Source organism: Ciconia boyciana, chromosome 2, assembly GCF_034638445.1.
Source record: "Ciconia boyciana chromosome 2, ASM3463844v1, whole genome shotgun sequence".
Classification (NCBI taxonomy): Eukaryota; Metazoa; Chordata; class Aves; order Ciconiiformes; family Ciconiidae; genus Ciconia; species Ciconia boyciana.
The window spans coordinates 25,619,536-25,631,669 of record NC_132935.1 but is presented as its reverse complement, the minus strand read 5'-3'; the positions used below and the strand labels follow the sequence as shown (position 1 = coordinate 25,631,669).

Here is a 12,134-nt window from a genome sequence, read left to right as displayed (position 1 = left end):
TCAGTCATGAAGGTATGGAACAATGAATCCTGGAAATCATTTCCAGGCACATGAAGGACAAGAAGGTGACTGGGAATAGTCAGCATGGATTTACAAAAGAAAGGTCATGCTTGGCCAACTGGATAACCCTCTGTGATGAAATGCCTGGCTTAGTAGATGAGGAGAGAGCGATAGGTATTGTCTGCCTTCACATTAGTAAGGCTTTTCACACTGTCTCCCATGAGATCTTCTTAGGGAAGCTGATGAAGTATGGGGTGGATGAAAAGACAGTGAGGTGGATGGAAAACCAGCTGAACAGCCAGGCCCCAGGGGGCTCTTGCCAATGTATATAAATACCTGAAGGGAGGGTGCAAAGGGGATGGAGCCAGATTCTTTTCAGTGGTGCCCAGTGGCAGGACCAAAGGCAATGGAAAATTGAAACACAAGAGGTTCCGTCTGAACATCAGGAAACACTTTTTTACAGTGATGGTGACTAAGCTGGAACAGGTTGCCCAGAGAGGTTGTGGAGTATCCCTCCCTGGAGATTCTGAAAAGCTGGCTGGACATGGTTCTGGGCAGCCTGCTCTAGGTAGCCCTGCTTGAGCAGAGGGGTGGGACAAGAGGACCTCCAGAGATCCCTTCCAGCCTCAACCATTCTGTGATTGTGCCATCTGCACTTTCCTGACTTTCCAGAAGTTATGCTTTAGAGTTACAAGTGCTTTCGTATAGTAACATATAGGAAGGGTAAGCATTCAAATTCTTGGTACCAACTAGACTCTTTACTGAGGGTGGTAATTCAGCTCCTCCTGGCATGCTTTGCCACTGTTAAGGTGAAGCTTCTTTGGAAGAATAAGGTGAATAAAAACCTAAGAAAAAATGATAAGTAAAGTGGCAACTGTACAAACTACCAAACTTACATTTGAATTTCCCAGATTCTTGTTTATTTCAACACGTTACTTGAACAAGGGCAAGTCAAATGAGTAGTCCCTGCAACTTACACTGAGACAAAGATTTCTAGGTGGAAATACAAATACACTGAAACTAATAGAGGTCTGGAGAGGAAATGGGACAAGATATATATTAGATGTGATGTCAGAATTCGTTGTCTGTTACCATAATCTCATTATTTCAAAGGCTTATTTTTATTATTTATTTTTAGTAAATGCTGGAAAATGGTCCAGAACAAACATCTTGAGAAAATGAGTTCATCTATTTGTGGTTCATTGTAACAAACATAGGTGGAAAGGTGGTTTCTTAGCTTAGATCATTCAAAATGGAGCTTGCAGAAGCTTCAGATACAACTGTGGCACGTGCTCCCAGAGGCACAAAACTGGTATAATCTCACTGTTATTCTCTCAGGAAATGGCTCAACTGCTGGTTTGTTGTGTGGCTTCTAGTGGTGGGAGTTAATTCAGGAATATCCTGCAATCAGTGTTCTGTGGCGGTCAGATGAGGCAGATACTCTTGTCCCTTCTGGCATTATGATTTACAAAGCTATTTGGTTATTGTGAAATTTGTGTACTCCATGAAATGACTGAGAATTAATGCTCAGTTAAATCTCCTGTAGTGTGCAATTGTGTGAAAATAAAGGAGGATGTTTTGTATTTTGCATGTGAATATCATATGTGGATATAATATATGCAAATACGTGTGTATATATGTACACACACACTCATACGCTCCCCCCTAACTTTGTACTGGCTCTCTGTATGCATATAACATCATGAACCAAAAATACAAGGTGAGTATGTTGTCATGATTCCTCAGGTCAGTGATTATAAAATGAAGAGTATAACTCCACAGAAATACTAAATACAAACAAGGAAGAAGGATAATGTGGAAATCTTAACATCAAAAGCTTTTAGTAATACTTCTGCCATGCAGGTCTGATTTAGCCATGTTTTATCCATAGTAGCCAACTAATTAGTCCTTTGCTATTTGTAGAACAATTGTTTCCAAGAAAAACATCTTTTGTAGAGTAGAGGCTAACATTTGCCTTTAGTGTTACTATTTTTTAAGGCAAATTACATTCTTTTTGAAAAATACCAGTATTTCCATGAAAGTCTGTGAAAATGGCAAAAGTGCTGAATCAAAATTTTTAGGGTTAGGGTTAATAATTGTCACTTCACTTGGCTGTAACTAATCCTTATTTTTTTAAGTCTCATAATAGCTTCAGCTATAGAGCTGATTTAAAGGCCTTACTTCTTATTGCTAATTTTTATCATTCAAATTGCAGCCTGATTTAAGTTCAAAGGAAAATAAAACAATTATATTTCCTTTTGTGTATATCAATAATGACCTCTATATTTTGCGTTTGGATAATCATACTTCCTATGTTACAAAAGAGCTTTGCAACTACTCCAATTAATAATATAGACAAACTGTTGTGTTTATGGGATTGAAAATTTGTAAGATCTTAAAAATTAGAACTTCTAATGATAAGACGGATGAACTATAAAGTGTTAACAAAGATAAATCTTGGTATTCAAATGCAGGATCAGCACTCCTGGTGCTGCACCTCTCTACAGTGCTGCTGAAGTCAGTCCTTAAGAGATACACCAATTAATAAGAAATTGTTTTACTCTGGTAGTCATGGATTTATGCAGTGAATAAATTAATGCTTTCTTCTTGGGGGCATTGGATCTAAATTGCTCTGACATCTTTCTAGTGCTATAGAAAGTGCTTTCCTGATTATGAAGATAAAGAAGCAGTTTTATTCATTAATGGTTTAAGAAATTTTTTGTCCAGATGTTTTGTGTGAAGACATTTGATTTGGCACTTATGGCAAATCCTGCTCCTAACAGAAAGGAGATGCAAAGCTCCTCCTTGATGGGAGCAGCCCTGGGTTTTGATTCAGTGAAGGATGTGATTATTTAAAGAGATGCAGCATTCCAAGGATGTTTCTGAGGACCACAACAAAGGTTGTGTCCAGTGGTCTAACTATCTTTTTCATTTGCTTTCAATAACTGTGTCTCCAAGTTGAGTTTACTTTCCTGCTGGTTCTGATCAAAGCATTTTCATGATAAACTGATTTCTTTTCATTTTGGTCTGTCTGCCAATCCAAATAACAAAAAGTATTGCTGATAGCTGTATGATTTTCTTTTTAATATTCTTTTTTATTTCTTTTTGTCTCTTCAACAGGCCATCTGTGGAAAAGAAAAAAGAGAAAAAATGAAGTATGTATTCCTGATATTTTTCATTAATTTATTGCCACAGTATGCTGGGAAATCTTTGAGAAGAGATGACAGTTACCTGAAAACGTTTGAAGACATTAAAAATGAGATAGCTGGCTATACTGATATTGCTAAAGCTATTATTGATCTTGCTGTTCATGGAAAAGCTCAGAACAGATCCTATGAAAGATTAGCAGTTTTTGCCGATACCATAGGACCTAGACTCAGTGGTTCGAAAAACCTAGATGCAGCCATCAAGTATATGTTCAGTGCCCTGCAGGAAGACGGGCTGGAAAATGTGCATCTGGAGCCTGTGAAAGTACCACACTGGGAAAGAGGAGAAGAGTTTGCAATGATGTTGGAACCAAGGAATCACAGCATTGCTATTTTGGGGCTTGGGAGCAGTGTTGCAACTCCTCCAGAAGGTAACTCTTCCTTTTGGAATTAAATATCCCTTGCTTTTTAACACCAAACTGTATTATACCCCTAACAACTTCTTCTCTCAACGGACAAACTGACGTTTTCTTCCTGCTATAATGGTTCTGCAAGACAAGATGCTATTTTTTCTGTGACTTTTCTGTATGACATGGTTGTGAATGATGCAGTTTGGTTTAATTCAGTTTGGTTGAACCAGCTTGTAAAATTAGAGTTGATTCCTGAACTCTCCATTAAATCTATACCCTTTTGTTTAGCACTGCTGAACCTCATTTGCAAAGGTTCTGCTCCTCCACTGAAGTTGGTGGGCAATTTGTTCTTGTGATTTAGGGTTTTCCAGCCCTTCTTTTTTGTTTTGGCCAGAGAAGTTCTCCATGGGGTGTTGAGCCGACACGTGATTTCTGCTACTCTTGCTGTGCCCTGTCCTGCCAAACTCAGCACTTCACTCTGGCAAAAAACAAGACAGCAGGAAGAGGAGGAGAATCTCATGCTGAGCTTGGAAAGTGCCAGCCCCTCGCTAAGCATGGCAATTGGTATCTGTTTGTCCTTTCCTTCCCCCCACCTCCTGCCTCTTCACTCGCTTTCTTGTGCTTACCTTGGAAAAGTCTTTGGCACTTACCTGTTACTGAACTGTGTGTTGCCTTTTAGTGGATCATGTGTGATACATTACTTTGAAAACAAGAATGATCATTAGCTGGGCTCAGTAAAATTCAGGTGTTTTGAGCCCCAAAATGTTAGCTTGCTTGCAAATGAAGTGATTTATAAGATTCTGTTTTTGTACATATTGATGTGGGGCTTTCTCAGGATTGCTATTTAAAGGCCGGATGACAACCTTCTTCTGTGACGACTCTCCATAAATAACAATAGACTTATTCCTAGACCATTTCAAAAGCATTCTTATTCTTTTATGAGAAAATAAATTTAGTTTAGGAGATAAAAGGTAACATGATACTCATGTTATGAGTTTCTGGCTGAGAAAGAGATAGACTGGTGGTGCCATGCTCTGCCCCCCCTGAGACAGGAACAGGAGCAGCAGCAGCCACCAGTAAGAACCCACGATCAAGGGGATCCTGTATCCCCCCGCCACCAGGCTGGAGGCAGCAGCTCAAAGGAGGAGAGTGAATGGAGGCAAGTCCACGCTCGTGGTGGCAGGCGAAGGCCCTCCCTGCCCACCTCGCCTCCCCAGGTGCCTCTGTACAACAGGTATGAGGCCCTGGAGGTGGAAGGCCAGTCAATGGAGGATGGCGATGACAGTCCATCTACACCAGAGGTGTCACCCAGGTCAGAAGAACGTACCTCTCGTATTAACACCACCTCCACAAGGAAGAGAAGGCAGGTTATAGTTACGGGTGACTCCCTTCTGAGGGGAACCGAGGGTCCGACATGCCGGACGGACCCTCCTCTTAGGGAAGTCTGCTGCCTCCCTGGGGCCCGGGTGAAGGATGTCACGAGGATACTCCCTAGCCTGGTACGGCCCTCGGACTATTACCCCCTACTGCTCTTCCATGTGGGGGGCGATGAAGCTGCAACACGAAGTCCTAGGGCAATCAAAAGAGACTTCAGGGCCTTGGGACGGCTAGTAAGGGACTCTGGAGCACAGGTTATTTTCTCCTCTCTCCTTCCAGTTGTGGGCAGTGACACTAGAAGGAACAGAGACACCCAGTCTATCAACTCATGGCTCCGTGGCTGGTGTCATCGCCACGGATTTGGTTTTTTTGACAACGGGATGGCCTACACAGCACCAGGTTTGCTGGCATCTGATGGGATTCATCTTTCTCAAAGGGGAAAGAGAATCTTTGCTCAGGAACTTGCGGGGCTCATCGACAGAGCTTTAAATTAGACTCAAAGGGAGAGGGGGATAATATCAGGCTTGCCCGAGGGAAGCCGAGGGACGACGTGCCATGGTTAGAGGGAGCGGGTGCCAGTGAGGGCACTCAGCATGTGTCTCTGAAATGTGCTGGGTACACTGGGGCACAGCTGAAGTCGAACAGAGTTGAGCTAGGGGATACTGAGGCAATAGGAGCCAAGAGGGAAATGCCAGTGAAACGCCTCAAAGCACACAAGGGGTGTTCCTCTATGAGGGAGACACAGACGACAGCCCAGCTGAAGTGTCTCTACACCAATGCACGCAGCATGGGCAACAAGCAGGAGGAGTTGGAAGCCATTGTACATCAGGAAAACTATGATATGGTTGCCATCATGGAAACATGGTGGGATGACTCGCACAACTGGAGTGTGGCGATGGATGGCTATAAACTCTTCAGGAGGGATAGGCAAGGCAGGAGAGGTGGTGGGGTAGCCCTATACGTTAGGGAGTGTCTGGATAGTTTACAAACTATCAAACGCTACAGGCTTGGGGAAGAGTGGCTGGAAAGCTGCCTGGCAGAGAAGGACCTGGGGGTGTTGGTTGACAGCTGCCTGAATACGAGCCAGCAGTGTGCCCAGGTGGCCAAGAAAGCCAATGGCATCCTGGCTTGTATCAGGAATAGTGTGGCCAGCAGGACTAGGGAAGTGATCGTGCCCCTGTACTCAGCACTGGTGAGGCCGCACCTCGAATACTGTGTTCAGTGTTGGGCCCCTCACTACAAGAGAGACATTGAGGTGCTGGAGCGTGTCCAGAGAAGGGCAACAAAGCTGGTGAAGGGTCTAGAGCAGAAGTCTTACGAGGAGTGGCTGAGGGAACTGAGGTTGTTTAGCCTGGAGAAAAGGAGGCTGAGGGGAGACCTTATCGTTCTCTACAACTACCTGAAAGGAGGTTGCAGAGAAGTGGGTGCTCGTCTCTTCTTCCAGGTAACAGTGATAGAACGAGAGGAAATGGCCTCAAGTTGCGCCAGGGGAGGTTTAGACTGGATATTAGGAAATTTTACTTCACTGAAAGGCTTGTCAAGCATTGCAACAGGCTGCCCAGGGAAGTGGTTGAGTCGCCATCCCTGGAGGTATTTAAAAGACGTTTGGATGAGGTGCTTAGGAACGTGGTATAGTGGTGGTCTTGGTAGTGTTAGGTTTACGGTTGAACACGATGATCTTAAAGGTCTTTTCCAACCTATACGATTCTGTGATTCTGTGATGCATAAATTTTTTAAGAATTGTAAATTTTTGTGATAGTGAGCTTTCTGTTTGAAACAAATAATGTATAAAAGCTGTTTTGTTTAGAAAAAATATATAGCCCTTCAAAATACAACAAAGTAAAACTGGGTAATTTAAGATATGTTTGGAATAAATCTTACTTGGTTTGGGAAACTGCTACTGTAAATTTTATCTGAAGTATTTCTGTCATATTGAGGTAAACACATGCCTAAAATGCAAAACTAAAACCATTAATAATATCTGTTTATCCCATTATATGTCTAAGGCTTAGTGCTTTGATAGGAGAATATTTACAGCAAAGGTTAAACCTACAACTTATTTTATATCCTTTGCAGTCCTATTCCAAGATTCCTAAAAAGGAAGCTAAAATTAAAATGGCATTTTTGCTGTTGAGCAAGTGTTACTGAACCTGCAAAGAGAAACTGTGATTTAATCTTGGCAAACATTTTCACATCCCGAGAAGTCTGTTTTTCGCTTCCCTTTCTTAGTTGTGTAGTTGTTTGCATGTGACTGGTCTTACTCCTAGTTTTACCTTTTTTCATTTAGAGGGATACTGAATTTACATGTTTAAAAATGCTCACAGAGGCTAATCGTGTCCTTCTTTTTCATCTGTGAAGATCATCTTATACTGACAACTGAATGGTTGGGCTAGTACCTGTGGCTGGTGATGTCTTGGAAGATACGATTGTATTATCCAGTGATGGTTTGTACTGAGTAATGTTAAAAAACCCATATTATTCTTCTTCACCTTTTTCCTTTCCTCTGAGATCTGCCGTGTTTCTGGAGAGGTGTATGTGTTGGTGCTAGAAGACTGCATGGCAATGAGATCTCTCAGAGAAGAGCGGGCAGTTTATCATACTTGGTGGAATAATTTTGATTAAGTTACTTGCCTTCTGACTTAAAATCTATCATACTGTTTGTGGCTGTTATGATTTCTGGTGGTCTCATCTTGATCTGTGCAAGCTGTGACAGGTTTTCGTGCTGGAGGAGGTTATGTGGGGTAGCTGGTCCCTGGTGAGCTCTTGGCCCTTGTTCTTCCGATCGCTGGACTAGCCGCTTGGCTGACGGAAACGCCTGGTGAGAGCTGCTTGTCACCAGCCTCTCTGGGCAAGAGAATTGCAAGGTGTGCTGCTCGGAAAAGCGCCTGTCCTAGAACTCACACTCATCCCAAGCACAGAATAAAAAAATGTGTGGTTAGACTATTAAAACCACCACCTCATCACTTCTGAGGAATTCATTCCCAGATCCACTCCCTCTGCTCTAAGCAGCGATTGTCACCATGCCCTATTCCTGAGAAAAAGGGATAGGCGGCTGCCCTAAATCACATCGGAAATATTTGAACAATTTCCCTCAGTGAGGGAATATCAGCAGCTCTGATTTGTCTTGTTTTAGCCAAGAAGCTGTGGGAGTGTGAGTCATCTTGTAATCAAAATAATGCAACTCAATATGAGATGCTTGATGCTGATTCTCCTGGCATTGTGCTGCTGTTGCTGCACGGGATCAAACCAGGGAGATCTACCACTGCCATGCCAAGCTTTGCCAGAGGAATGGGTTAAAGGCTGAGGACTGGCTTTCAGATGTCAGCTCCATGATCTGGCCATTGGTGCTTGGGTTCTGCCCAGGGGCAGAGATACCCGTCAGAGCTGCCTCTAAAGTGGACTGTGCAGGTGATCCCTGAAGGTGTTTGGTATTAGCTTGATAGTTATTGCACTCTTGAAATCAGTGTTCCTATCAGGATACATTTCGGACCCCTCAGATTACAAACCACTGTCTCTGTAAAGCCCCGATAGATCCCTTCCTTGACACTACCTGATGCCTACTTAGAGCCAGAGGACACCACTGGCTGGACTTTTTGTCTTTTAAGGTCTGGGGATGGGGTTAAGTTGAGAGGGGGTGACTCCCCTGTCCCAGCAGGAGGTACAGGAGACCATTTCTTGCTTTTTCATCCTCTCAGTTATGTCCTGTATTCCTTCCTTCCCATTATGTGCCCCCAGGCTTGAGACATGATGAGCTAAGAAAATAGGAAGCATTGGCAGAAACTTAAAATGTTGCTTCTCTCTGGATGTGCTTAGTGGTTCATGCTGGACTCGGTGGCCCCTGGTGCCCTCAGAGCTCCTCCTGGAGCTCAGCTCTCTGAGCTAGTGCTCTAAAGGGCTCTTTATTAACATGGCAATAGCCTAACAGCAGTTAGAAACCTGGCTTTGGATGTTGGAAATTCAGGGTTTATTTTCCCTTCTGTCCATGGAAATTCAAACCAGTGTTTCCTAAGAGTGACCCAATGGCCAGAGCACACGCTGAGGCTGCTCGCTTTCCATTTCGGCATACGCCATGTGAGTGTGTGGAAAAAAATCTGCAATCCTTTGGGGCAGGAACAGGAAGGCCTAAATAGTAGCAGTATTTTAGCCACGGAGCCCGAGCCAGCATTGACTCCAGGATACAAGAAATGTCTCTTGCTGCAGGTCTTCTATCTAACCCATGCCTATGGGATTAAAAACCTTATGGGACATGGACAGAGCTTTGCCCGTTTATTGGATTTGCTGGGATTTGCCCACTTTGGCTCAGACATGAGTTTGGCATAGAGCTGGTTGGCTAACTCAAGGTTGGAACAGTTCTGATGATGTGCAGGAGATGATGTGCAGGAGACCTTTCAGTACCTTGTGATCTTGTGGATAAAACACACACTTCCCTATTTTCTTCTTCAGGACTGGGCAACATGCCCGGATGTCAAGTTTCCAGATTCAGTCTGATTTACACAGCAAAAAGGGGCAGCACAGAAAAGGTTAGATTTTTTTACTGAAGATGAAACAAAACGTTTTCCATTTCAGTGTATCCCAAGATTTGAAGATGTTGGGTCAAAGAGAAAGTTTCCACTTCCTTTGATCTCCTTACAAGGAGGGAGTAACTGTCATGCCTGTCTTAGCGACAGAGAGAGGAGAAACATGAAACTCGGAGTGACCTGGATTTCCAGAAGTCAGCAGAGATTGAAAATGGTCACCACCTCGAAGAAGGGGATTTCTAGGTAACAAACAGGATTGAATGTTAGAAAGTGCTCTGTTTAGGGAGCTGACAAACTGGAGGTTTACCATATTTAGTCAATGTCCTTGTCTCATTTCCAGTGTTTCAACACTGGCAAAACATACAGATATATATAGAGAGACTGTGTTGATTTCTGGTAGTACTGATTATATCCCCCAAATTCTGAGGAAAATAGATATAATTGTTGCTTTGAGAACCCTATAATTGAAGGAAAGTAGTAGTTTAGCAGATGTTTGACCATAAAGTATCAAAGAATTCATATTTTTTGCCTGTGTTTTAAAATGCACTTTTTTTTTCCTGATGGGTGACCCTGCCCTTTCATTTTAAAGAGATACTGACAAGCAGAACCAACCCCAGAATGCAGCCTGCCCAAAATGTCTCCTCAAAAAAGGAACAGTCTCTGGTTTCTATGTACTGTTTGTTGCAGCGAAACTGAAATAATATAAATATGAAGATGATGTATTGGCAGACTTTTTTGTAGTTTTTGAGTTCAAGTCGTGGGTTTTTTTGTTTAACTGTCAACAACATTTGGTCCAGTCTTGCTCTTACAGAAGGTGGTGGGAGTTTTGCCACTTAGATAGTATGAAAATAGTTCCAGCCTGTGATTTATAAAATGGGGATAATATGTGTCTTGAAGCTGTTGAAGGCGTGTGCTGTTGCTGTAAGCTCACAGTCTTTTTAAGCCAGGGATACTGCTGAAAGAAGTGGTCTGGCCCCAGTCCTGGCTGATGTATTTTTCCCCAGTGTTGACCCTCCTTTTTTCTCAGTGGTGAAGTGGATTAGGGAATTCATCTAGATTAACAAAAGGCCAACAAAAAAGTTAATTTTAATGTGTATCAGAGGAATTACCCTTGAGTTGCCAGCATCTTGGATGACCACTGCGTACTGGGAGAGAAGGAGATCCTTCTGGAGGGACTTGGGTACCCCCTTTGGTAAGGGGTCCAGTGCTGAGAACAGAGATTGGAGAGAGTTGTAGGCATGAGAGCACAGTGTATGGCAAAGCCCTCCTTCTGTCTTCACTGGAACCCTCTTTTTCTATGTATGAGGAGCTATTGATTCACATCTTGAGACCATGAGCCTCAGTATTGGGTGCCTGGATTGTTTATCATTACTTAGAGCAGCATTGCTTGTGGTATGATAATTATGCTCCTGTTTTTCTTGGAATGTAAAAAATGACATCCATGAAGGACCTCAGATGCTGTGGTATTCAGTGGCCCAGCGTCTGGGCCAAAAGTTAGTTCAGTGGCATTTCAAAGATTTAGAGAGTAGGAGTAGCTGTGTGGCTTTGAGGTGGACATGCTGTCTGGGAAGGACATGGGTTCCAGTTGCTGCTTTAATGAACGTTCAAGTGAACTGTACGGATTGGCAATGGCAAAAAATTGAATTTTCAGGTCTTGGCCCTTTTCAGTGTTGCTGAGTTGAGGGTGGTTACCTCAAGGATGGTAAGCCCAGGCTGAAGCTCCTGCCTCACACTAATGGAGACAGGATTTGAACATGATTTTCTGCATGCGTGGGGAATGCATGCACAGCTGGGTGGCACTGCTACCTTCCCTCCCAGGGGACAGCCTACAGTGACTGGCATCTTGACTTGCTAAGGAGGGAGTGGTTGCCCTCGATACTTGATACTTCCTGCCTTGGGCATCTCTGCTCTCTGAAACTGGCTCTTCTGGATCCCGTTCTTGGGTGCCTGATTCTTCCCAGACATTGCATAGCAAGCCTGTGTCCCATGCAAGGCTGCTTCTGGGAGAACCAGACCTGTTGCCCTGCTCTTTTGGCATCCAAGGCTTCATGCCTGGGATCATAGAATCATAGAATAGTTTGGGTTGGAAGGGACCTTTAAAGGTCATCTGGTCCAGCCCCCCTGCAATGAGCAGGGACATCTTCAACTAGATCAGGTTGCTCAGAGCCCCGTCCAACCTGACCTTGAAGGTTTCCAGGGATGGGGCATCTGCCACCTCTCTGGGCAACCTGGTCCAGTGTTTCACCACCCTCCTTGTAAAAAATTTCTTCTATATATCTAGTCTAAATCTACCCTCTTTCAGTTTAAAACCATTACCCCTTGACCTATTAAAAAGTTGGTCCCCATCTTTCTTGTAAGCTCCCTTAAAGTACTGAAAGGCCGCAATAAGGTCTCCCCAGAGCCTTCTCTTCTCCAGGCTGAGCAAACCCAACTCTCTCAGCCTTTCCTCTTACGAGAGGTGTTCCATCCCTCTGATCATTTTTGTGGCCCTCCTCTGGACCTGCTCCAACAGGTCCCTGTCTTTCCTGTGCTGAGGGCTCCAGAGCTGGACTCCAGGTGGGGTCTCAGGAGAGCCAAGTAGAGGGGAAGAATCACCTCCCTTGACCTGCTGGCCACGCTTCTTTTGATGCAGTTGGATATGGTTGGCCTTCTGGGCTGCAAGTGCCCATTGTCAGCTCATGTCC

At 43.8% G+C, this 12,134-nt stretch overlaps 1 protein-coding gene across 5 annotated transcripts in view; it reads left to right on the top strand.

Annotated features, from left to right (window-relative positions):
- CPQ (carboxypeptidase Q) overlaps nt 1-12,134 on the top strand; it is a 166,469-nt gene that overhangs the window by 20,923 nt on the left and 133,412 nt on the right. For all 5 annotated transcript variants that reach the window (XM_072851188.1, XM_072851192.1, XM_072851190.1 and 2 more), the window contains one exon: nt 3,121-3,577. In XM_072851188.1, the coding sequence (XP_072707289.1) occupies nt 3,151-3,577 (427 nt within the window). In that variant the 5' untranslated portion in view covers nt 3,121-3,150. The remainder of the gene's footprint in view (nt 1-3,120; nt 3,578-12,134) is intronic.